This window comes from Puma concolor, chromosome B1 (assembly GCF_028749965.1).
Source record: "Puma concolor isolate L17-30 chromosome B1, mPumCon1.1.hap2, whole genome shotgun sequence".
Lineage (NCBI taxonomy): Eukaryota > Metazoa > Chordata > Mammalia > Carnivora > Felidae > Puma > Puma concolor.
The window spans coordinates 162,490,629-162,517,897 of NC_141670.1; the positions used below are offsets into that span (position 1 = coordinate 162,490,629).

The 27,269-nt window shown below is 35.1% G+C and overlaps 1 protein-coding gene across 9 annotated transcripts in view; it reads right to left on the reverse strand.

Annotated features, from left to right (window-relative positions):
• Window positions 1–484: 484 nt before the first annotated feature.
• The window catches only part of EXOC1 (exocyst complex component 1), a 62,590-nt gene continuing 35,805 nt past the window's right edge, over window positions 485–27,269 (reverse strand). For 5 of the 9 annotated variants that reach the window (XM_086705020.1, XM_086705023.1, XM_086705017.1 and 2 more), the window contains 10 exons: window positions 26,073–26,178; window positions 21,721–21,765; window positions 20,044–20,207; window positions 19,393–19,500; window positions 17,305–17,381; window positions 16,541–16,769; window positions 8,385–8,568; window positions 6,368–6,567; window positions 3,805–3,999; window positions 485–1,956 (listed from right to left, as the gene is read on the reverse strand). In XM_086705020.1, the coding sequence (XP_086561146.1) occupies window positions 1,804–1,956; window positions 3,805–3,999; window positions 6,368–6,567; window positions 8,385–8,568; window positions 16,541–16,769; window positions 17,305–17,381; window positions 19,393–19,500; window positions 20,044–20,207; window positions 21,721–21,765; window positions 26,073–26,178 (1,461 nt within the window). In that variant the 3' untranslated portion in view covers window positions 485–1,803. Of the gene's footprint in view, window positions 1,957–3,804; window positions 4,000–6,367; window positions 6,568–8,384; window positions 8,569–16,540; window positions 16,770–17,304; window positions 17,382–19,392; window positions 19,501–20,043; window positions 20,208–21,720; window positions 21,766–25,175; window positions 25,200–26,072; window positions 26,179–27,269 lie in introns of all 9 variants that reach the window. The other 4 variants (XM_086705024.1, XM_086705022.1, XM_086705025.1 and 1 more) reach the window with 2 other exon arrangements.

Below are 27,269 nucleotides of genomic sequence, written 5' to 3' on the forward strand. Positions count from 1 at the left end.
ACTGGATGCCTGGAATTTTTATTTCTCAGACTTAACCCACACTCAGTCTCAAGCAAATTGTTAAGTACAGTTCAGTTTTCCCTACCTGGGCACTGGTTCCTGTGGGTTTCAGCTTGTGGGTTTCTGCTCCAATAAGTTCTACTGTTGGATCTCTCTAATTGTAGTAGTGGTTTTCCTTCTGACCTCACTTCTCTTACAGATCTAAGAAGAGTTGATTTTTCAGTTTGTTCAGCTTTTCATTTGTTAGACTGGAGAGGCGACTTTCAAGCTTGTTAGGCACAGGGCTAGAATACTGGAAATCTGTACTGAATCCTTACATTTGAGGATAACTGCCATTTCTACTATGTTATGTGTTCTTACACGGACACATGAAATATTCCTCCACTTACGTAGGCCTTCTTTAATATCTTTCAATAGTTTTATAATTTTCTTCATAAAGGTCTTATACATCTTGTGCTGCTATAATAAAATACCAAAGACTGAGTGGGTTAACTAACAGAACTTTATTTTCTCAGTTTTGGAGGCTGGAAGTCCAAGATCAGGGTGCTGGCATGGTTGGGTTCTCGTGAGCTCTCTTTCCGGCCTGCAGATGGCTGCCTTCCTGCTGTGTCCTCACATGGCAAAGAGCCCTGGTGGCTTCTTACAAGGGTACGATTTCTACTGGATCAGAGCGCTATACTTATGACCCCATTTAACCTTAATCTCTCTCCTTAAAGCCTTATTTCTAATGCAGTCACATTGTGGCGGGGGGGGGGGGGGGGGGGAGGGGGCGAGGGGATGCTGGTTAGGGGTTCCACATAGGAATTCTGAGAAGATACATTTCAGTTAATAGTACAATGGTTTGTTAGATTTAGTCCTAAATACTAAATATTTTTGATGCTATTATAAATGGTTTCATTTTTCTTATTATACTCTTAAGTGTTTTATGGTAAATGAACATGTAATTTTTGTTTACTGATTTTATAAGAATTTGCTTTTATACAAAAAATAGCAAATAACAGATCTAAGAATGATATTACCAAATTTTAACTTTTCTGAAAAATTTTTTTTTGAAAATGTCTTTATTTCAGATTCATTGCTACACAGAGTCACATAATCCTCAAAATCTAAGTCTACAACTGATCATCACAAGATCCCTGTCCATATACACATTAGTTAGACAGAGGGAAAAATTCTGTACAATATTTTAGTAGTTACATGATTTGAAAGCAATAGTGAATTGGTGAAAACTGAAGAACTTTCAATGCATTACACACAGGATAACTATTCTCAAATACAAGAAACTAGGCAATAAAAGAAAACTTTCTGTTCAGTTACAGAAGAATGCTAAAGGCATTTTATGATGAGAGAAATGCTTTAAGTTAGTACACAACCTACTGGGTAAATAAAACTGCTACATAAATTGGTACTTTTGTTCTTGAATATTTGTAGTATGGTATTACCCATTTACCTGACATTTAATAATACATAAAGTTCAAGTCTGGGTTCTCAAGACAGTTACTTGATCATTTTGAATAGTGTCTGGTGTACCCAGCGTTTTTTTCATTTATCTTTCACTTTCTGGGACACTCAATTTGCTGTTTTTCCTTTCACATGCCCCTGTTAGCACATATGGCCAAGCGACCACCTGTAACAGGGAAGTCTCATGTTATTAGTTACACAGGTAAGGGAAGTTGCATATACCCACTCCTCCTATCCAGTCTGTTGACTTAAAGCAGCAGGGGCAACCTAGCACCTAAATCTTTTCTTTCCACACACACACACACAAAATAGTAGACACTTCTTTCATCTATCTCTTCTGTTTTAGTGGGACTGTGCAATGCTGGAACAATAATCTAGAATGTCCTGAATGGTGAATTCCATCGTAACGCCAGATCCAGGATAACAGCGAGCTATCAAACCTTCAAAGTGCTTATACTGGCGTATAAATTCATCTTGCATAGAGTGCCACACCACCTATTATAAAAATGAAAATAAGTTACTAAATTATGAATGGAAATATATAATCAAGTTAAGGAGAAATAATGTCAAGACATATTCTAAGAATTTAGCAGTGTAATGGTTAAGAACATGCACCCTGGCTCCTTAGACTTACAACATATGTGACCCTGATTATGTTGAATCACTACCCTGTGCCTCAAGCTCCTCATCTGTAAGCCGGGGTAGTAACAATGATACCTTCCTCATAAGTTTCTTGTGAGGATTAAATGAGTGCATGTATGTAAAGTGCTTAGAACATGTTTGACATAGCAAGCACTCATTACATTTTAGCCATTATTATATCTACTACAATATCCAATACAGATGTGTATTTACACAATTATATATGGAACTAAGACTAGTAATTAAATGGAATGCAACAGTTAATGCTTAAATTTCATTTCAGATGAAAGTTTAAAAAGTTCTTTAGCTAAAATTGAGGATACAAAACATTGCTTGATGCTATGAAGGACACCAAGATGGATTATCTGCGATCCAAGGGTTTATGATTTAGCAGTGGGAATAACTATGTAGACACCTATCAAGGCAGAATCTGATTTTACATTGACATATTAGCTAATACTAACAGGTTACATTTATTTATTTATTTATTATCTCAATGTTTATTTTTTTTCTGAAAGAGAGAGTGAGTGTGAGCAGGGGAGGGACAGAGAGAGATGGAGTGAGAGAATCTCAAGCAGAATCCATGCTCAGCACAGAGCCCAAGGTAGGGCTCAATCTCATAACCACAAAATTACAACCTGAGCCGATATCAAGAGTTGGATTTTTCAATGACTGAGCCACCCAGGCATCCATAACAGGTTACATTTATTGATGCTTACTGTGTATCAGCACAGTACAAAGGCTTTATATATGTATCATCCTATTTACATCTCATGACTAGCTGGTGAGGGTGGGTGCTATGACCATCATCACTATCCAACAGATAGTATTCTTCCAGGATTTTTCCTCATAAACCCTAAACATCATAAATACTAAATTCCTGTCACCGTAAGTCTATTTGCTAAAGAGTATTACACTTTTGGCTTTACATCTTTTAGCTCATGGTATTTCTTCCACCTGGAATGTCACTCCTTTTGCTTTATCTGTACCTCCCTGAATTTCAGAGGCTGACACAAATGCAATAACCCTCATGAAGCCTTTGATGATGTTGAAATCTGAATTATTCTCACTCACGTCTGGGTCTTTCAGTATGGTTTAAGAAAAATGGCTCAATTTGGGGTTTAAATCTGGCTCTACCATCCGTTAGCTATGAGATCTTGGTCATGCTACTCCACCTCCCTAAGCTTTTGATTTTCTCATCTGTAAAATGGCAATGACAAGAATAGTAGTGTCCACTATATGAGGGAGGTATTATTTCCACTTTTCAAATAAGAAAATTGAGGCTCAGAGAGGTTAAGCGACTTGCCTAAAGTCATACAACTTAATCTGGAGCTGCATTTCTAACTCTGGCCCCCATGCTCAGCATCACTCCGCTGTACTATGCTCTATTCCATTTAGTTACCTTCCTCAAATCTAAAAAACAAACAAACAAAAACCTCAAAAAAACCCACAGCCCTAAGCAAAACAACTAATGTCTCAAAACAATAAAGCAGAAATATAAGATAAACAGGAATAGCCATATAAACTTATATTATCAATGTTGTTCCTTTCTTCCTCACAACTCATTAATCTGGCCTATAATTTATGGAACTTTCCTCCTGCACTAAAATAGAAAATCTGTAGCCTTTCTAGATGACTCCTGGAGAAAAGCAATATATGTAAAGATGTGCAATCTAGGATGGTTAAAGGAACTAAGCATACCTGAAGTAAGTTCTCCTCTTCGCATAAATGTTTATCAACCTTTTTGTAGAGGTTATCTAGACCTTTTTTCACTTCCTTTCCAGGATACTCTTTAATGACTTTACGAAGTTCTTGTTTGTTAAATGCAAGTTGATAGCTTACTTCCTCCTCTCTTATACCCTGTGCCACGCGAGCTTCAACACCTTCAAAGAAATGCTTCAAGGAAATGAAAAGAAATAATGGCTAAGCACTGCTTTTATTACCACTTAAATTAAAAAAAAAAACCCTCATTATAAAATAGTATTTATTCACTGTATTAAACTCAGAAAATATATTAAAAATGTATCACACTACTCAGAGATAACCACTGTTAACATTTTAGATTTCCTTCTAGTCTTTTCTTGTAAATATATAAATTAGGTTATATTATATGTTGTATTTCCCATTTAATATTTTGTTTTCTCCAAACTATAAATTTTAACAGCTGCATAATGTTCTATCTAATGGCTGAACTACAATTTATTCATTGCTCCTGTATTGGATATTTAACATTTTTCACTTTTTCAGAGTTGGCAAAATCTACTCCAATTAAAAGAAATTTATTGTACACACAGTGGTCATAAATATTTTTCATACAAAAGTATTTACCCACAATACTGATTACTTTCCAGTACAAATTTCAAGGTCTATGATTCCTTAGTTGAGGAGCATCATTTTAAGTATTCTGAAGATTCTTCAAATACATAATTTGCTTCCAAGTTCAATCAATTTATATTTCTATCAATAGGACATGAAACTGCTATTTACCACATAATCATCAGAATTACCACAATTTAAAGAAACTACATTTTGATGAGTGAAAAGGTTTATTTGTTGTTTTATTTCACGACTCTTTGGCTATAAATGAAATTAACCTGTTTTCATATTTTATAGTATATTCAGAACCCTTGCCCATTTATACATTGGGATCTCAGTGCTTTCCTTATTGATTTTAAAAAGGCATTTTATATTAAATATACTGACTATTGTATTGTTACAAATATTCATTTCAGGTCGTCTTTGAAATATATTTGTTTTTTAAATATGCAGTTTTATTGATTGACACGCCTTTATGTGAGTACTGTACAATATGATTTAATGCTGACAAGCCAAATCTCCCCTCGTTACTTTTCTCTAAAATTTTCTTGGCAAGTACTATTTGTTTTTCATTAAATTATTATGCTTTTGCTAATAATTTTTTTGATAAATTTATTCCTGGTGCTTTTAAAAATTTTGTTTCTACATAAACTTTTTTTTTTTAAGTTCATCTGTTTATTTTGAGACAAGGAGAGAGAGAGAGAGATTGTGTGTGTGCATGTGCACATGCAAGCAGGGAAGCACTGGGGGTGGGGGGGAGAGAAAATCTCAGGTAGCCCCTGTGTTGGCAGTGCAGAGCCCTATGTAGGGCTTGATCTCATAAACTGTGATATCATGACCTGAGCCAAAATCAAGAGTCACACACTGAACTGACTGAGCCACCCAGGTGCCCCTGTTTCTCCATAACCTTTTAATTGCTTGTTATAACATACCAGAAATAAATTATTTTTTTATACACTTATTTCAAATCCTGCTACTTTATCATAGATCAGTAATTTCAACCTATTATATATAGGTAATTATAACCTTAACTTTCCTTTCCATATCTTTTATTTATGTTTCTGGTCTTACTGCATTGGCTAGAGCTTCCGTAACAATGTTAAATATTAAAGGATCTAGCAATGATTCTGCTTTAAATTTTATTTCAAAGGGAATGGTTCTAATGTTGCAGTTAAGTACCAAGTAGACTTTAGGTCTGAGAAAGACCTTTTACCCTAGAGAAATAATATCTGTCTGTTCTTAAGTTTTAGAAGGAATTGGTTGTGGATTTGATTAAATGTCTTTTAAGCATTTGTTGTTGACAACATATATATATTTTGGCTCTAATTTCAAGTTAAAAACTTATGAAAGAGCACTAATCACATTGTGGACAAAGTTATCTAGAAGGGTCCACTGAAGCTTCCACTATTGTAAAGTTCTCTAAAACCATCCATTCTTAATTGTAATAATCAAATATGCTCTGGAGAATGACTCACTTCAGAAAACGAAGTGAAAGAAAAAGGCAATGAAAAAAGCAATTTTTGGTTTTCTTTTTATCTTGATAAAGTTTTCAAAATCTTCATTTGAACTAGGGTTAGACATGAGCCATTTATGAGGAAAAAAGAGAACCTGGTACAATGGAAAAGCCTAATCTAGGGTTCACTCCCCCAGCTTTGCTATTTGCCAGTTATTATGACTTCAAGCAAGTTTATTTACTTTCAGTTTCTTCATTTGTAAAATGGGTTGATGCTACCTTAGCCCAGATCATTTTTCGCAAGAATTAAAATAAGGTATAGAGCACCTAATAGTGTCTTAGCACACTGGAACCTTTGATAACTGAGTCCCTCCTTCCTTATCCTTTTGCATCAATACATGAGCAAATTAGTATGAATGTTTGTGTTATTCATATCTAAATATATGATTTACAGGTTCAAAATCAGGAAAATTCACTGAATGAAAATATACTTACATTTAGCTTTTCAAGAGGTTGTCCTAAAGAGTAAATGACATAAGACTGAAGGTGATCTGTGTATTTTTGTTTGGCTTCTTTTTTTTCAGCTTCTAGACATGAGATTTTCAAACGAGACAGTGTTGCAAAAATATGGTGAAAGTTTTCCATCATAACTACATCCCTGGGGGTCTTCTGGCTTTCATTTGCTACTTTCTCCACTAAAATCAAAAAGAGAAAAAATATAATAACATTTTGATATGAATAGGACCATATTTAGCTATAAAAATATTTACATGATTTTTTTCATTTGTAAGTTTAAGAAGTAAGCACATTTCTGGACTTAATAAAATATACTAAAGGGTTTTCATATCCACTTAAATCTAATTAAAAAATCACTCTAAAACAGTCATATATGTGTGTGTGTGTGTGTGTGTGTGTATATAAATGTGTATATATACACATTTGCATATATACAAATATTTCAAATACACTAAATCTGGATTCCTATTTGCAATTTTCAGCCAAAGAAATTCTAAATTGCTCAAGTACTTAAAAATGTAGAAAGCAAATAAATAAACAAATACAATCACAAGTACCAGGGAAAATAAAGCTAATTAAGAAAAAAAAAAACTTTTGTGATAGCATGACCTTTTTAAGAATGGTCCAAAAACTTAGAAGTCATAAAGGGAAAGATAAATAAATCTGACATGAAATTTCAAAGCTCTTGCATGGTAAAAAAAAAAAACAAAAAAAAAACAAAAAAAACCCCAACCATAAACAAAATCAATTTATAGCCTATTAGGTCAACAAAGAATAAAAAGACTGATAATATCTACTAATATCCAGCATTAATGAGATGTGATGAAAATTCTCACCAACCGTTCAGAACACTAAACTGGTTTAACCTTTCTGTATGGCAATTTGGCAAAGGCCTTGAGATATATGCAAACCTTTTGACCTGGTAATTCCATTTCCAGTAATTTACCTCAAGGAAATGACTGGACAAGAATACAAAAATATATGCAAAAAATTAGAAACAAACTAAATGCTTATTAATAGGAGATTTGATAAATAATAACACATGGAATACTATGCGGTCATGAAAATGATTATAGTAATAACATAAATTGACAAGGAAAGGCACTAGAATTATGGAGTAGCAGGTTATATTAAAGAACACACACACACACACACACACACACACACACACTCAACATACACATATATATGAAGGAGAAATATTAAACAGTTTGGAAGGATAAAAATTAAATGTTATCTCTGCCTGATGAGATTACAAATTATTTTCTTCTTGATTTTTAAAATTTGTTTTTTTATTTTTGGGGGTGTGTAATGAACATGTATTACTTTACAATCAGACAAAGAAAAGCTACTGTGAATTTCAAAAGAAATCTCAACCATACAAACATCCAATCATGTAATTTATCCATCTTTCCCTTGACCTGATCCCACCGAAAATATTATATGTAATTGGTAAGATGATTCCTCCTCCTGTCAATTGTTTCAGCTTTTAAAATTCCTGACTACATGCAATCAGATCATTTATCTGAAACTAAATGGCACATCCTACTGTTTCTGTAACTTAATTGTGGGATCTGATACTACAGGAAGACAGTGAATTATATAGTATTTTAGCATTAATCTACCTTATGGGACAGAAATGAAAACTGAGGCCTAAAGAAGTATATTGATTTGCTTAAGGTTACACAGACATTTGCTAAGATGCAAATGTAAAATCTCATTTTTAATTTTTAAATTTTTTTAAAAGGTCATTTTTGGGGATTAAAAAAGGAATTTCAATTTTGCATAGTGATAAGCCCTTATGAACCCTAAAATAGAAGTGGTTCCTGATGAATATGAATGGGTTTTATTTTTCAGGTTCAAGAAATAATTACTTTCAGAAAGTTAAAAAAGACTATAGAATATGAAAAATGAACGTATCTATCCTCCAACTTGAATTACCATAATAGTGAAAACAACCAACCAAAAAATTCTTTAGAACATAACAAAAGCTTACCATTAACAAATACTCCTCTGATAAGTTTGGTATATGCTTTATCTAGATCTCCACGACGCTCAGCATTTTTAAAGATTGATTCTGCGAGTCCAGCAAATTCTTCAAATTCAGCAACAAATGGAAGAATTCCTACTTTACTCTTTTTTGAGATCTTTACTTCTTCCATTTGCCTTATTTGATTACTCTAATGTTAGGCAGAAAGCAAGGGAGAAAAAGAGCCAGGCAGCTTAGAAACAACATATAGTCATAAGCAAATGTATACATCATAGTGGCAGGACATAATTTCGTACCTAGAACATTTTGGATGTTTACTAATTACAGATTAATATGATAGGGATAACCAAGAAAAACTATTTTCATAAATTAAAACCATAAGAGACTCTTAACCATAGAGAACAAACGGAGGGTTGATGGAGGTATGTGGGTCGGGGGATGGGCTAAATGGGTGATGGGTATTAAGGAGGACACTTGTTGTGATGAGCACTGGGTGTTATATGTAAGTGATGAATCACTGAATTCTACTCCTGAAACCAATTTTACTGTAAATGTATCCTAACTAGAACTTAAATAAAAACTTCAAATTTTAAAAAAGTACATATATTTTAAGAAAATAACATCAAGGAAAAAAAATCCAAATTATTTAAAACAAGATACAGTCAAACCTTGTGAACCTCAAGTATTTATTTGTTCAAAGAAAAACAAGCAATAACAATTCTGTTATTCATGAAAGGTAAGTATAAGGCAATTGTTTATCTTGGGGCAGACTAGATAACAGAGCACACACAGGATTCCTCTAGGTTATTTCTGGTTGGTGGCCATGTGGCCAAGTTTGAGAACCATAGTCATTTCCAATTCTCATTAGCCTAAATTTTGGACAGAGCAGTTCTTTAATTTCTGGGTGTGAGAACAGAGAGGGAGAACAGGCATTTCTACTACGGATTTACATACTATATAGTTTTCCATGTATCCATCAGTTACTTATTCTAAAATTATTTCAGCAAAGTGCTTGTGTGCGATGTTGACAAAGTAAAAAAGGGATATCTCATATAGACAAAACCTAGACATTTGGGTCAAAAAGATCCACAAATTCAATTACGGTTCTGTGTACTTCTCAGAGGATCTAGATATATTCACAGTAAGAATTACACTGCTAAATACTATAAGATCATTTTTACTTCTACCTAAAATTTCATAAATCATTTTGGGGGTATAACTTGAAAATCAAATGACATGTGGCTTAGAAAAGTAATTACTTCCAGGCTACAGATGTTAGTATTAGAAAGTCCTGTGGAGCACTGTCACCCATTTGATATTATCTTTATTACTATGGCATACCCATTTTATTGCGCTTCACTTTTTTCTAACAGCATTTGCTAACTTCACGTCTCTGTGTCACATTTTGGTAACTGGCAATATTTCAAGCTTTTTTGATCATTATTATTATATTTGTAAGGATCTTCTGTGATGCATGATCTTTTGTTTGGCTTGCCACAAACCATGTCCGTATAAGCTGGCAGAGTTAATCAATAAATGTGTGTATTCTGACTACCAACCAGCCATTCCTCCATCTCCCTCCCTCTCCTCAGGCCTAGACACAATTTTATTTTCTGAGACACAATATTGACATGAGGCCATTTAATAGCCCTATAATGGCCTCTAAGTGTTCAAGGGAAAGGAATAATCCACACGTTTCTCACTTTAAATCAACAACTAAAAATGATTAAGCCTAGTGAGGAAGGCATATCAAAAGAGGACACGCTGAAAGGTAGGCCTTTTGCGTCAAATGGTCAAGTTGTGAATGCAAAGAAAAAGTTTTTGAAGGAAATGAAAAGTGTTACTCCAGTGAACACACAAATGGTAAGAAAGCAAATTAGCCTTATTGCTGATACGGAAAAAATCTGAGTGGTCAGGATAGAAGATCAAGCCAGCCACAACATCCTCTTAAACCAAAGCCTAATCCAGAGCAAGGACCTAACTCTTCTCAATTCTATGAAGGTTGAGAGAGGTGAGGAAGATGCAGAAGAAAAGTCTGAAGCTAGCAGAGGATGGTTCATGAGGTTTAAGGAAAGAAGCCGTCTCCATAACATAAAGTGCAAGGTGAGGCAGCAAGTGCTGATGTAGAAGCTGCAAGTTACCCAGAAGGTCTCGCTAATATCATTAATCAAAGTGGCTACACTGAGCGACAGATTTTCAGTGTAGACACAACAGTCTTATTTTGGGAGAAGATGTCATTTAGGACTTTCATAGGTACAGAGACATCAATGCCTGGCTTCAAAGCCTTGGGGCAGGCTCACTTGTTAGGGGCTAATGTTGGTGACTTTAAGTTGAAGCCAATGCCCATTTACCATTCCCCAAATCGTAGGGCCCTCGAGAATTATGCAAATTTATTCTGCTTCTGCTCTATAAATAGAATAAGAAAGCCTGGATGATAGCTCATCTTTTACAACATGATTTATGGACTATTTCAAGCTCACTGTTGAGACCTACTATTCAGAAAACAGATTCCTTTCAAAATATGACTGCTCAATGACAACGCACCTGGTTACCCAAGAGCTCTGATGGAGATGCACAATGAGATGAATGGTGTTTACGTGTTTGCTGACACAACATCCATTCTGCAGCCCATGGATCAAGGAATCATTTCAACTTTCAAGTTTTATTATTTAAGAAAAATATTTTGGGGCGCCTGGGTGGCTCAGTCGGTTAAGCAGCCGACTTCGGCTCAGGTCATGATCTCGCGGTCCGTGAGTTCAAGCCCCGCGTTGGGCTCTGTGCTGACAGCTTGGAGCCTGGAGCCTGTTTTGGATTCTGTGTCTCCCTCTCTCTGACCCTCCCCCATTCATGCTCGGTCTCTCTCTGTCTCAAAAATAAATAAACGTTAAAAAAATTCATAAAAAAAAAAGAAAAAAATTTTGTATCTGATGAATCTGGGCAAAATAAATTAAAAACCTTCTGAAGAGGATTCACCATTCTAGATGCCAATAAGAACATTTGTGTTTCATGGGAAGAGGTCAAAAGCATCAACATGAACAGGAGTTTGAAAGAAGATGCTTCTACCCTCATGGATGACTGTGAAGGGTTCAAGACTTCAGTGGAGGAAGTAACTGCAGATATGGTGGAAATAACAAGAGAACTAGAAGTGGAGCCTAATGATGTAACCGAATTGCTACAATCTCATGATAAAACTTTAATAAATGAGGAGTTGCTTCTTATGGATGAGTTAAGAAAGTGGTTTCTTGGGATAGAACATACTTCTGTTAAAGATGCTGTGAAGACTGTTGAAATGACAACAACAGATTTAGAACTAAGTTTAGAATTTACATAAACTTAGTTGATAAAGCAGCGGCAGGGTTGAGAGGACTGACTCCAATTTTGAAAGAAGTTCTGTGGATAGAATGTTATCAAACAGCATCCCATGCTATAGAGAAATTGTTTGTGAAAAGAAGAGTTGATTTATGGGGCAAACTTCATTGTTGTCTTATTTTAAGAAACTGCCACAGCCACCCCGGCCTTCAGTAATCATCACCCTGATCACTTAGCAGCCATAAACCTGGAGTCAAGACCTTCCATCAGAGAAAAGATGACAACTCACTAAAAGTTCAGATGATGGTCAGCATTTTTTAGCAATAAAATATTTTTATATATATTGTTTTTTAGACATTGAACATTAAATAGACTAAATTATAGTGTAAAAATAAGTTTTATATGTACTGGGAAACCAAAAAATTCATGTGCATTCACTTTGTTGCAATACTGGCTTTACTGTAATACTAGCTCTATTGTGGTAGCCTGGCCCAGCTGAAGCTGAAATATTTCTGAGGTATTCTTGTATTCCAATATTTATTTATCAGTATTGATAACTGTGAAGAGTAAAAATGAATGCAGTAGAGAGGGTAGTGTAAGACTGCAGGCACTGGAACCAGACTGTCTGGGTACGAATACCAACTCTATTACTTTGACCTGGAGAAAGTAACATAACGTCTCAGAGCATCTACCTTATGTAGGGGGGAGGAGGTTGTGAGGATTAGATGAGATAATGTGTGCCAGGTGCTTAGATCAGCATCTGGTACACAGTGAGCACTAATTTAGAATGCTGGCCTATGGTTGTTATTAAACTGCATGAAGATTTTTGTTTAGTGTGGCACTTAAATTTTTTTAGATGTTTTTTCATTTTCTGGAGAGAGAGAGAGAGAGAGAGAGAGAGCACGCGTGAGTGAGGGAGGGTCAGAGAGAGAGGGAGACACAGAATCAGAAGCAGGTTCCAGGCTCTGAGCTGTCAGCACAGAGCCTGATGCGGGGCTCGAAATCATAAACCGTGAGATCACGACCTGAGCCGAAGTTGGAGCTTAACCAACTGAGCAACCCTGGTGCGCCCAGTGGGGTATTAAAATGCACAGGATGTAATTATAGCATGAATATACTTAAATATTAAAAGGAAATATTCTAGGGGCACCTTGGGTGGTTCAGTCGGTTGAGTGTCTGTCTTCGGCTCAGGCCATGGTCTCACGGTCCATGAGTTTGAGCCCCACAGTGGGTCTGTGATGACAGCTCAGAACCTGCAGCTTGCTTTGGATTCTGTGTCTCCCTCTCTCTCTGCCCCTTCCCTACTCACACTCTCTCTCAAAAATAAATAAACATTAAAAAAAAAAAAAAGGAAATATTCTAAATGACATTTGTCTTTTCTGACTTTGTAACTCATAGAATAGAAACAATGCATTCATTTAAGAAAAGAGCCATCAATGCAAAAATGAACTACTGGGACCTCATCAAAATAAAAAGCTTCTGCACAGTGAAGGAAACAATCAGCAAAACTAAAAGGCAACCGACAGAATGGGAGAAGATATTTGCAAATGACATATCAGATAAAGGGTTAGTATCCAAAATCTATAAAGAACTTATCAAACTCAACACCCAAAAACAAATAATCCAGTGAAGAAATGGGCAAAAGACAGGAATAGACACTTCTCCAAGGAAGACATCCAGATGGCCAACTGACACATGAAAAAATGCTCCACATCACTCATCATCAGGGAAATACAAATCAAAACCACAATGAGATACCACCTCACACCTGTCAGAGTGGCAAACATTAACAACTCAGGCGACAACACATGTTGGCGAGGACGCAGAGAAAGAGGATCTCTTTTGCATTGTTGGTGGCAATGCAAGCTGGTGCAGCCACTCTGGAAAACAGTATGGAGGTTCCTCAAAAAACTAAAAATAGAGCTCTCCTAACGACCCAGCAATTGCACTACTAGGCATTTATCCACGGGATACAGGTGTGCTGTTTTGAAGGGACACATGCACCGCCATGTTTATAGCAGCACTATCAACAATAGCCAAAGTATGGAAAGAGCCCAAATGTCCATCGATGGATGAATGGATACAGAAGATGTGGTACACACACACACACACATACACACACATATATAGATGCAATGGAGTATTACTCGGCAATCAAAAAGAATGAAATCTTGCCATTTGCAACTATGTGGATGGAACTGGAAGGTATTATGCTAAGTGAAATTAGTCAGAGAAAGACAAAAATCATATGATTTCACTCATATGAGGACATTAAGAGACAAAACAGATGAACATAAGGAAGGGAAACAAAAATAATATAAAAACAGGGAGGGGGGACAAAACAGAAGAAACTCATAAATATGAAGAACAAACTGAGGGTTATTGGAGGGGTTGTGGGAGGGGGGATGGGCTAAATGGGTAAGGGACATTAAGGAAACTACTCCTGAAATCATTGTTTCACTATATGGTAACTAATTTGAATGTAAATTAAAAAAAATAAAAAAGTAAAATAAAAAAAAGAGCCATCAATGAACTAAATCTTATAAAAATAAAATTTCTCTCAAGCTCATTGTACACATTACTTGCAGCTTATTACTCGACACAGAGGTTACTCGGTGATTAAGACTATAACTTTGATGTGAGGCACATAGCATGTGAGGCTTATCTGTGCTTTGTTCTTGGCAACTTAACCAAATCACATCACTCTCAAAGGTTTAAGGGCGCAAATCCGCATTACTAAAGTGAGGAATCCCGGAAAGCAAATTAAGCACAGGTAAGAATGTATAGGACTGCAGAGCTGAGCTTGGTAGTACTTGATATGTCACTTACTTCCTATTTTAGCTCTGGTTCAGGCTAGGCTAGCTTTCTTAGTCCTGTTCTTTGAAGAACACCAGATACTTTGATCTTGGCCACCAAATGAAGAGCCAAACACAGGTGCTATCCCATTTTCTACAGCCATCTGACATTCGTGCTTTTGGCTCAATACAAACAGACCCATTCAAGGTCTGCCTTAGGTCCTAATCTTGTCCCAAATACCAAAACATAGAACACTTATGGAGTACACACAATCCACCAGACACTGAGAAGACAGGAGTTAAAATAAGACACAGAGATGAGAGGCGGCAGAAGGAACTATCCTTCCCTATAGTGACAAAAGATAGATCCTTTAGAAATATATGCAATTTTATGAGAAAATATTTGAGTTTGCACCTTTGTCTAAGTTAATTTTGCTTTGTTTCTCCACTGCTCTGTTTTGAGAATAACATGAACATTCTTTAATAAACTATTATTAATTACTACCACTGGCAGCAGTGTGAGCACCACCACCGCCATTATGAGCCATCAGTTAGTAAGGCCTTATTGCTGTGCAAGGCAGTGTGCTAAGCACTTCATTTGAACCCACATCTACATTTACCTGACACTACATCCTAGGCTTTTAGCAATTATGTTCTGTTGGACTGACAGATGGTAGATAAAGTTATATTTTACTAATAAAAGCAACAAAGCCTTCATAATCTGGAAATGCATAGTGTCCTCATGACTTAGTGTTCCTGCTATGTCACACAGGACTCATTATCTTCGTCTTCAGCAGCTCTTCCTTTTCCCTCTCAGCTTGTGGTCAGAACCTCCAAGTTTATCATCACCTCTGGGGAAGGTGGAAGAGGGAAGAGGATAAGCCTTAAGTGGTCAAATTTCAAAGTATTTAAAATCCCAAGTGAAATCATGTGGTAAGGAAAGAGGATTAACAAAGTCTATTGAGGTGACATTTAAGTTTCTATAGTGAACACATACATACTGCCTTCATACTTTAAAAACTCAATAAATATTATTTTTAAAAAGTGTAAGAATAATATGGATTTTAATTGCCCTTAATGTTTTTATCTCCCATTATTTTATGGGTATTCAAGAACTGGATATATCTTAGAGGTTACACAGTAGAAATATTCAAATGATAGCCATCAAATTTTACATATTAGCTACATTAATAAAATGAACCTTTTATTTTGGAACCTGGCACAGCCCAGTTCATACCTACAAACTTACCAAAACCTAGCAGACAAATATAGGTAATAATTTTTCTTTTTTTCTAGAAGGAAGAAAATAATGATTACTGGAAGTTATTATAAGAACAATGTATTCTTAAAATAGAGCAATATGATTATTAATTACAGCTATTAAACTAGTAAACTAATAAAACTAATTAAATAAAAATTTAAACAACTAAAATAATCCAATTATTAATTTTCTTATTAGAATATGTTTTAAAAACAACAACAACAATAAATCTAAGTGATAGTTTCAGCCGTTTCTTGTGATCTGTGGTCCCTAATTGGTTAACTGAGATTTCTTTTAGTGTTTTATTTTTGTTTAATGTTTATTTTTGAGAGAGGGAGAGAGACAGAGTATGAGTTGGGGAGGGGCAGAGAGAGAGGGAGACATAGGCTCCAGGCTCTGAGCTGTCAGCACAGAGCCCGACACGGGGCTCGAACTCATGAACCACAAGATCATGCCCTGAGCCAAAGACACACGTTTAACCAACTGAGCCACTCAGGTGCCCCAGTTAACTGAGATTTCAGTTGACCTAGTGGATCTCTGAAGCAGCTGCTACCTCTACGCCACGGGCTCCAGAACTTGCCAAGATTCAAAGTGTAGAAGGGAAAGTAGCCAGTATAGTATCATCAAACTCTGTTCATATAAATTGCAGCCGACACCTTGCTTCAGGGCTTTGAGAGATGTGAAGAGCAGATCCCCCAATGGCAAGCTGAAAATCTCTTGATTTAAATACATTTACCTATTTTTGCAATCATTAGAACTCTAAGTTACTTAAAAAAAAAAAAAAACAAAAAACTTACAATGCATTTGTCAAAGTTCCTTTTGACAGTCACCAAAACATTTCCCAATGTAGTACTGAGGAAAGAAGCAGGATCCACATTTTGTGCAGTCCACACATGATGACTCATTTTGACAAGCATGTAAAGGGAGTTAAAGCTATCAATTTTGTCTCCTAATGCAATTAGGTTGTTCAGTTCTGGCTCAATGCAGCGAAATATTTTAATCATCATTTGGCGGATCATATCTTTTCTGTTCAGAAAACATACAAAACAGATTACAAGTTTCAAGTGTTTTCATCTTTAACTTTAATCCACTGCATACATACAGAATGACTAAAATTTATTACTTCAATTAAAAATGTCCAAAAATGACGAACTAATTATTCTACATCCGTTTCCAACATAAAAATATTTTTTTGAAGTTAAGTTTTATTACTCAAAACATAACTTGATGTCATTTGTAAAGCTGGATCCTGAAATGTGCTTTGTAATTTCTGAGAAATATGCAATTCAAATGCTACTTCTTACCAGCAAACATCAAAATTGATTGCACTTTTTTGTGATTACCAGAGCAAAGAAGAGTCAAACAGGACTGATTTTAACTCAGTAAGACGTCAAGAAGACACTAGGTACACGTGTCAGTGCTCTGAGTACAGTCACATTACCAGAGTCATCTGGTCCCCCCCCACCCCCCCACCTCCCGGCCATTGGAGCGGCATTCCCCGAGGCTCAATTTTAAGGTTTTTTTCCTCCCAAAGAAATGACAGATAGTAACAAACACATACTCTGATGAAACTGGCAGTGGCGCGCTAGCATTATGTTGCCGGGATAATGTTCCTCCATCTACGTCCTCTGCTTCAGTCTGCAAAAATTATTCAGGTACTTTACATAACAAAAGACCAACAATTTGACTATACAGCAAAAGCCTGCTCAGTCTTAAAATTCCTAGGAGAGAATACATTATGAAAACCAATGATTTTTAATTTTTTTTTTTCAATGTTTATTTATTTTTGGGACAGAGAGAGACAGAGCATGAACGGGGGAGGGGCAGAGAGAGAGGGAGACACAGAATCGGAAACAGGCTCCAGGCTCTGAGCCATCAGCCCAGAGCCTGATGCGGGGCTCGAACTCACGGACCGCAAGATCGTGACCTGGCTGAAGTCGGACGCTTAACCGACTGCGCCACCCAGGCGCCCCGAAAACCAATGATTTTTAAAACTGTATAATTTAGTATGTTGCTTAAGAATGTTTATGAGATGTTTTGCTCTTAGATTTGATCTGAGAATTATTGTAGGCTGAGAAGTTGTGCTTGTGTGTGTGCACAGGAGGGGAAAGCAGGGACAGAGGAGGTACAGGAGGCTCAGAGCGAGTGTGGGAATGGAGTGGGGGAGCACCTCAAAAAAACCAGAAAAAACTTTTAAGACAATTTTAAAAATTAAAGAAATCTTATCAATCATTCAAATAAAACTCTGGCATTTAAAAAACGCTATTAAAAATTCTTACAGAGGCTAACAAATAAGCAAATTTCTACCATCATCATCTACAACAACATTCATTTTAGATTGCTTTTTATGTTGGTTCTGTTTTTTAAGGTGACCTTAATTTAAAAATCATTTCATTGGGGTGTCTGGGTGGCTCAGTTTGTTAAGCATCCGACTCTTTTATTATTTTTTATTTACACTTATTTTTTTTAAATGTTTATTTATTTTTGAGAGACAGAAAGAGACAAAGCATGAGTGGGGGAGGAGCACAGAGAAGGAGACACATACATCTTTTTAAAAATTTTTTTAATGTTGATTTATTTTTGAGAGAGACAGAACACGAGCAGGGGGGAGGCAGAGAGAGAGAGGCAGACACAGAATGTGAAGCAGGCTCCAGGCTCCGAGCTGTCAGCACAGAGCCCGACACGGGGCTCGAACTCACAAACAGTATGATTATGACCTGAACTGAAGTTGGACGCTTCACCAACTGAGTCAACCAGGCGCCCCAACATCCGACTCTTGATTTCAACTCAGGTCACGACCTCACAGTTCATGGGGTTGAGCCCCGTGTTGAGCTCCATGCTGGTGGTGTGGAGCTTGCTTGGGATTCTCTCTCCCTCTCTCTGCCCCTCCCCAACTTGCGCCATTTCTGTCTCTCTTAAAATAAACTTAAAAAAAAAAATCACTTTATTTGGGGCGCTTGGGTGGCTTAGTCGGTTAAGGATCCAACTCTAGATCTCAGGGTCATGAGTTCAAGCCTGTGCTGGGCTTCATGCTAGGCATGGAGCCTACTTTAAAAAAAAAAATTATTTGCATTGTGCTTTTAAGTTTTTCAAAATATTGCAGCAGTCTTTCATTTTATTTTCTTACATTTATGCCACCTGAGAGGCATGCTAAACAGGCATTATTATATTCTTGTACAGATGAGGAAAACTGGGGATTAAACAATTGGTTTAAGGTCTTAATGCTAGTTAGTAGCAAAGACATAAGAAAGATTCAGATTTGAGGCTTCTTTCTTTCTTCTTTTTTTTTCCTAGACCATGGTTTATATACTCAAATATTTTTTTTTTAATTATATTTTTTCTTGGTGACTACTAAAATGCTAAAATTTCTTTTGAATAATGTCTTTTACAAAATGTCTTATATTCAGACATTTTCCACCCTCACTAATTTAGAGGATATTTAAGCCTAAGACAGTCTGGAGTATTAAATTAGATGCTCAAAGTCTATCACTGTTTTTGTTATCTCGTGATATGATAAAAATTATTGAAAACATCCTTACATCGTAAATTTTTTTTTTCTGTTCTGATATTGAAATTGTGACAATAAATTAATAAGGCCAATTATGCTACAGATCATAAATATTAGCCAATAAATAAATGTGAGCCATACCATTGTTCCAGGCATACTTTGATGTTGCTGTAGTTTGAAAAATTTACTTATGAAGTCCTGTTCTGCCAGACACAAGGGCTCTAGTTCACTTAGTACCTGTTCAAAGATCTGAAGAAAACAAAAATTAACTGCACCAAATGCTTAAAAAATCATCCACATTCAATGCACTTAGGGACCACAGATGCTTTATCTATAATAATCTCAATAGAATTCCAAAAGAAACTATTCCAAGATTGATAGGACGAAGCAGAAGGATCAAGGCATAACAGGGTCAGACATACCTAGAATAAAACTCACAACAATTATTCACTTGACATCTAGAAAGAGGAACACAGAGATAAACTTTTTAAACTTAATGCACTGCTGAGAATAATTTAGCTTCATAAAAGCTATTATTTCCTCTCTACTTTGTAGTTGGCTCAAAGAACTTAAGATACAAGCACTTAATGATTTATAGTAAATTTTAATAAAGCTGTTAAAAGTCAATGAATTGATAATACACATTTCAGTTGCCATTTGACTAGCACTTTTTTCAGATTCCAATTGGAAAGTAATATATAGTTAATTAAGAGACAACAGAGCCCAAATTTTTGAAACTGCTGTTAGAAAACCAATGTTAATGTTTAAGAAGTACTTGTTATTTTATTTTACCTTATCAAATTTGGTCCTGTCAGCAACGTCGAGATCAGAGGCAGACATGTTTCCCATATCCAACAAAGAAGATGACTGAGATCTGCGATTCCCTGAACTCTGAACGCTGAGTTTATTTAGACTAGAAGTGGATCCAGTTAATTTCCCAGAACTTCCATGAAGACCTAAGAAATAATAAAACTTTGAAAGTTGTGACCTTCATGAATAAAAGACCCATAGCGTAAACCAGGGCTCTTTCCTCTACTGTCTTCATCTTCCAGTGCTCATATTAGTTATCACACAAGTCTACCACATGGGACAGGCTGTACAGTGTCCTGCTCCTTCATTAATGTTTGTGTCCTATCCCTGAGTATATTGTAAGAACAGCAAAACTACACAGATCCACAGAATAGGACTAGACGGGATCTTAGAGATCACATGATCTATACCCTGCCCAGTCTCACCAAAGTTGTCTGATATTTCCAGACTAAACTAGATGAAGATTTCCTTCTTACTCAAAAGACATGAAAATGGATGAAGGTCCATGACTCCTTAGTGTACTGGCTAACATGACTTTTTTATTTCTGAAGAAAACAGCCATATCCCAATATTACTTGCCTCCACATTAAAAATGAAAATATTGGATTGAACCATACAAACTGCCGATACTTGATCACTCTTGCCCTATAAAAAGTCAATTACATATGATTCGACATAACACATTCCTGAACCCAGAAACTCTGCTTTTATAGTAAGTGAACTGATTAACTACAGTTCTTTAAAAACTAAACAAAATGGGGGCGCCTAGGTGGCTCAGTCGGTTGGGCATCTGACTTCAGCTCAGGTCATGATCTCACAGTTTGTGAGTTCGAGCCCCACATCGGGCTCTGTGCTGACAGCTTGGAGCCTGGAGCCTGCTTCAGATTCTGTGTCTCACTCTCTCTCTGACCCTCTCCCACTCATGCTCGCTCTCGCTCTCTCTCTCCAAAATAAACATTAAAAAATTTTTTTTTAAATAATAAAAAATAAACAAAATGAAGAGAGAAAACAACAACAACCCTGGAAACTTGTTACATTTAAAATACAACTAAAATATAATACATACACCATGAACTATATAATATGGGACATCGTTGGTTAGCTATAAACATAGGTATCCATCACAACCATGAGGAAAAATGAGAACAATGTGGCTGGACAACATTCTACATACATCGAGGCATTAAAGGCTTACATTTTTATAAGAAAATGTACTATTTTTATTCAGAATTGAATATAAACAAATAATTCTTTTTAATCTTCTAAAATATTTCTCAGTTAACCTGTATTGTTTACTGATGGTCAGAAGGGACAGATAAACATACAATAAGGACAATTAAAGACATAAACTTCAGTTTCATTATGCAAAATCTGACCATATCTGTAAGAATTTTTATAGTTTTTAAACACAGCCTGAAAACAGAAGTTGAATGGTTAAGCCTTTCACAAATTCCTGACTGCCCACCATATATTTTTAACTATATTTCTTGAATGTAGCCATACCACTACCATCATGTTGCTTTTCTTTCACCAATCAATACCTGGCAACTCAGAGCAATTAATATTTTTGGTGTAACTTTTGTCAAGACAAAAAACTAATTTCTAGACATTAAACAAACATGCATTGAGAATACCTACTAATACACTAAGCATACTCACTCTCTGTTTCCTGTTTGACAGCACTTTCTTTTCGAGGCAGTGTAGCTGTGATGGATTAGGTTGCAAGCATCAAAGACAAAGACAAGTTAATAAACTGCAATTTGCACAAACCATGCACAAGAGGAAGTTAAAGCTCTAGTTTAAAAGACACATGCAAAGAACCATGAGCATCAAGTAACAAGAGGTGCAACATATGTTTAGTTGGGTCAGCTACTGGTTGACAAATTCTGAGAGAAAAAAAACTTTACTAGTCTAATGTATTGTTTTTATTCAAATATTCAGGTAAAAAAAAATCTGTATTTGTCAGCCCCCACTCCCAACACTTTTAAATGATTTTTTTTTTTAAGTTTATGCAGCTAGTATATTTAAATTTAAAAGACTACATTTGTAAGTTTTGGTTTTAGGAAAAAAAAACACAGTTCAAGTAAAAGTGGGTTTTTTTTTTAATTTTGTAAAAATCATTTTATTTCATCATAGTAAGTATACTCTTTAATCCCCATCCCCTGTTTCACCCATCCCCCTATCACCTCCCCTCTGGTAACCCATCAGTTTGTTCTCTTTAATCCCGAGTCTCTTTCTTGGTTTGTCTTTTTCCCTTGCTTGTTTGTTTTGTTTCTTAAATTCTACGTGTGAGTGAGATCATATGGTTGGGTAAAAGTTTAATACAATGGAAATTTATTAGAATGAAGTTGCAGACTTAGACATTAAGAGCTATCTTGCTCCCTGAAAACTCCTGAGTCTCCATGGTACTACATAATGTCATACTACATCTGATAAAAAATTACCTGAGTGGGGCTTTAAAATTATTTGAAAATATAAAGCTGAACTACTTAGTAGCTGGCTTTGTGAACACCTAGGATGAAAAGTATTTATCAAAATACTAATTATCAGGAGATGGGAGGATGGAAAGGTAAAGCCAAAGGGACAGGTTTAATATAGGAATTTGAGTTCCTTTAGGGTCATTTGGCATTTCTTTTATTCTAAAACTTCTCTCTATATAATATTTATTAGATCAGTTGTAGAGATCATCTTGTGAAAAATTCTAAACTCAAATTTGAAGTTAATGTGAAAGGCAAAGAAAGAAATTATAGAATGAAAGAGAAAATTAAAAGAATATAACTATAATCTAGAAATATTTCAAAAACAGAGAATAATGTGTCAACTGTCACTATCCCTGCCAAACTTCAAGGCAAAAGCCTGAGTAAAAACAACTACCTTGTCATACCAGGGATATATATATCGTTCCAGCCCTAGCTGCATAAGCTCAAGGGAGTATGAAATAACAAGGCTGGACACTAAAGTGGCAAGCAGGGGTTTTGCTGGAGCTGCTAGCTGGTCAATCAGAACAGTACCTTCTGGTGGCCTTAGGGTGTGACTATACTAAGTTCACCAGTTTCAGAGCAAAGCCTGACACTTCATACACTTTTTTTTGGTAGCCAATAAATTATGTAGTTACTAGTAAGGCCACTTAATTATAATTTGGGGTTCACAAAAGCCTACATTATTTATCAGCAAAAAAGCAACAATATTCAAGTAACCTTTTAAATATCTTTAAAGAATCCCCACTAGACTGTAAACTTCACGAAGGTAGGGTCTTTGCTTATTGCTGCATTCTCAGTACCTAGCAGTGCTTATTACATAATGGGTAATTAATATTTATTGTTTTCTAGCCAGCACTGAATTCAGCCTTGTATTCGAGACTCCTTTAGGAATCAACAAGATTCTTAGCTTAGTGGAGAAACAGAATGAAAAATAATTTTGACATACCACTTCTAAGATTTTGGAAGATTAAATACAAGGGAGGCACTAATTATACAAATGTATATGTCCAATGGACTAAAATAATATGTATGTGTGTTATCTTAGCTATAGAAAAAAAAACTAGTAATTTAAAAAATAATTACTAAATTTCCTTTGCCTGCCATTGCATTAAGTACATTTGTAGAATACAAAGGGGAGAAAACGCCACCAAAATATCATTCTTGGGGGAAAATTCCATGCGTCTGAGTTTTATCAAAGTAAACCTATTAATCAAAAAAGGCAATGACCTACATAAAAACCTATAACAAAGAAAAGATATTTACTGGTATTTTAACATTATTCTGAATTATTTGAACTAAAGTGATGTTAAAGTTAAGAGTGGTTCAAAGAGTATTCCCCTGAATCTTTATGACTATATTGACTATACCTTTCCTTTTGTAAAGTACGTTCAGTCTTTCTATTCTGACCCAGCAGTTTCAGAACAAGTAAAAAACAAAAATATTTAAATTTTATTCATAATTACTTTTGATTCATGTAAAAGTTATCATTCCCAAACTACAGGTTTCTATTTTAATTATAATTACTATGAAAAATTGATTTAAACTGGGGCGCCTGGGTGGCTCAGTCGGTTAAGTGTCCAACTTCGGCTCGGGTCACGGTCTCACGATCCGTGAGTTCGAGCCCTGCGTCAGGCTCTGTGCTGACAGCTCAGAGCCTGGAGCCCGTTTCAGATTCTGTGTCTCTCTCTCTCTCTGCCCCTCTCCTGTTCATGCTCTGTCTCTCGCTGTCGCAAAAATAAACAAACGTTAAAAAAAAAAAAAATTGATTTAAACATAATTTGAATCATTGAAAAGGAACTTTAAAAAATTTCATTCTACCTTATTTAGAATTTCTTAAGTCATCTGTATTTAACTTGTCCTCTGAATTGTTTATTATTTAGTTTATTTTCTCTTGTAGCTAATGATATCAAAATCACTGAAACTAATTTTCTGGTACCATCAACCATCACAAATTACTCTCCTGTTATAATTTGATACATAAGAAGAGATATAATTGTAATGATGTTTTAAAATTATAAAAGTGCCTTCCAAACTTCTAATTTAAAAATATTTTAAACAAGATAATTTAAGAACTTCTTAGGAGTAAAAATTAATTTTCAAGTTAATGCAATGAAACCATTAAGATACTATTATACTTGATTTAAATTATATTTTTATTATGTCATTTATTTCAGTGTGAATCTTAGGCTTTATAAACTATTATGATACTGGGATTAATGACCTCCTAAAGAGATAATTTTAGAAAGATTTCCCTTTTGCCTCCTGTTTTCATATAACTGTAGAAGAATTCTCTCAAAATAAAATGGTTCACTAACAAGTGGTGACAAATATACTAAATGAAAACATTAAACATGTAACTGAATTAATATGCTGCTTACTAAAAAAAAAAGCATAACATATCCACAGTGAAACATTAACAAGGATATAAACACACTGCTGTTTAAGAACAATTAACCTTTAGGATGAGTTAGCATTTCTGTTTCCAAAAGCCTATTGTCCCAAGATTCTCATCAGTATCTTTACCTAAGTATAACATATTTGTACACAGATTCAAAACATTTCAAAAGTCTGGACTAGTATAATCAATATATTAGTGTTAAAAACAACAACAACAATGAATTACCAGATAATTACCCACTAAAGACAGTCTTCTCTGTCCTAAAGAAAAGAATGGAAAGATGTGCTATCAATTTCAATCCTGTCTCCTGTTTACCAGAAGTTGCTTAGGGCATAGGCTCCTTTCAACAAGCAAATGCTAAACTCATTATTCTAAAGGGGAACTATGCAGACACACTGAGTACACATTGTAGCCATTTAAGGCCAGGTTTTGACTTGAATAGGCACAGAACTCCATCCAAAAGGAACTCCAGAGATGGGTACATGCAAGAGCAGAATGTGGCCTCAGCAAATCACCTTCCTCGCAACTTGATACTTTCACTGGTTATCCTTTCAAACATGTTTCTGTCCACTTAACATATTTAGAAGCAACAAAAAACAACATGCTTGAGAAATATCTCTTTGGGAAAATAAGGTATAGCCACAGGAGAAATTTGAGTGGTTTTATAGCCCCTTGATGGGGGAGAAAACAAACTTTCTTTTTGATTCAAAATAGCCAGTGAGAAGTAAGAAGCCAGGAATCACTTTCATTTCCCTGTAAAGAGCAATGACTTAGAGATCAATGATTTGCCCCAACTGTTACAAAAGGTCTTTTAGGAAGTAAGAAACTGAACTCTCAATGTGTGTCTCTTAGCCTCCTACTTTCCCTACCAGATCACACTTCATTTTCTGGTCAACTGCTATCTATGAATAGAAGCTTTCATTTATGGCATGAATACACAATTGCTGTCAGAGTCATATACTACAGAATTTTAGTAAAAATCATATTTACAGATATAAATATTTGTTCTGTGAAATATCTATAAATCAAACCAACACATTAGACTTACTTTTTCGTCAATTCTACTATATCTTCTTTCACTATGCTCAAAAAGTCTTATAATTATTTGTCATAAATAAAACACTTTAGCTTACCAAACTTCTTGCTTTCTTTAGTTGTGCCAGTCATCTTGATCTTTGCAACTTCAAAGAAATCTTTAATTTCTCTCTCATACAGTCGTGATAAATAATCCATGTAATTCTTAAAATAAAAGTAACAGGTACTTCTTATTAAAAAATATATATGTATATATACATACATAATTAATTTAATTATAAATTAAAATATTTATAATTTTTAATTATAATAATTATAATAAATTATAAATTATAAAAATTATAAGTATAAATTAAATATAACTAATTTAATTCTAATTAGCACGTTATAGTTTTCACAAAAAATTTATTTTTTAAAAACAAATTTGATTTATTCTAGCTCAAATGGAAACATCTATAATTTAGCATTCAAACTCATTTCTTCATCATATCTGCTTTTTAGGATATAAGAATATTTTAGGCTTTCAGGAAGGGTTCTTCAACAGTGGGAGACCATATATTTTCCAAGTCCTAAATTAAATGCATATACAGTGGACTAAATTTAAATAAATCCATGGCAGAAAATCTATACTTGGCTATTCTTTTAAATTTATCAGGGAATCTAAGCTTCAGCTTCCTTTATTGTTTCAAATTAATACATTCAGTTTTAGAGTAGGTTTACATTGCTTATAAAATATTATAAGCTTATCCTTATAAAATAGTATTTGGATGAAACATAGTATATAGATCCTGCTTTTTTCAATTTGTAGGCCATATATATTTCTCACATAGTCTCTGCACTAAAACTTAGTCAAATGGGCAAGTCTTTCCCATGATCTTTGCATAAATTTAAAAACAAATGTAAACTGGGGCACCAGGGTGGCTCTGTCGGTTAAGTGTCCAACTCTTGATTTCAGGTCATGATCCCAGCATCACAGGATCCCACATCAGCTCTGTGTTGCTGAGCATGGAGCCTGCCTGAGATTCTCTCTCTCCCTCTCCTCTGCCCATGCTCGCTCTCTCTCTCAAATAAATAAATAAAGCTTTAAAAAATAAAAAAAAAATTAAAAATGTAAATTAAAATATACCTAAAATTAATTCCTATTTCATTAGGCTGTCATACTTTTTCAATGTCTCAGTTTTTCAATTTTAAAATTCTCATAAAAATCTTGATCACTGCAAATCAGTGAATAGTTGACAAATGGGAAATTAGCTTCACACAATTTGTAAAATCTTCATCAGTGGCTTCTACTTAAA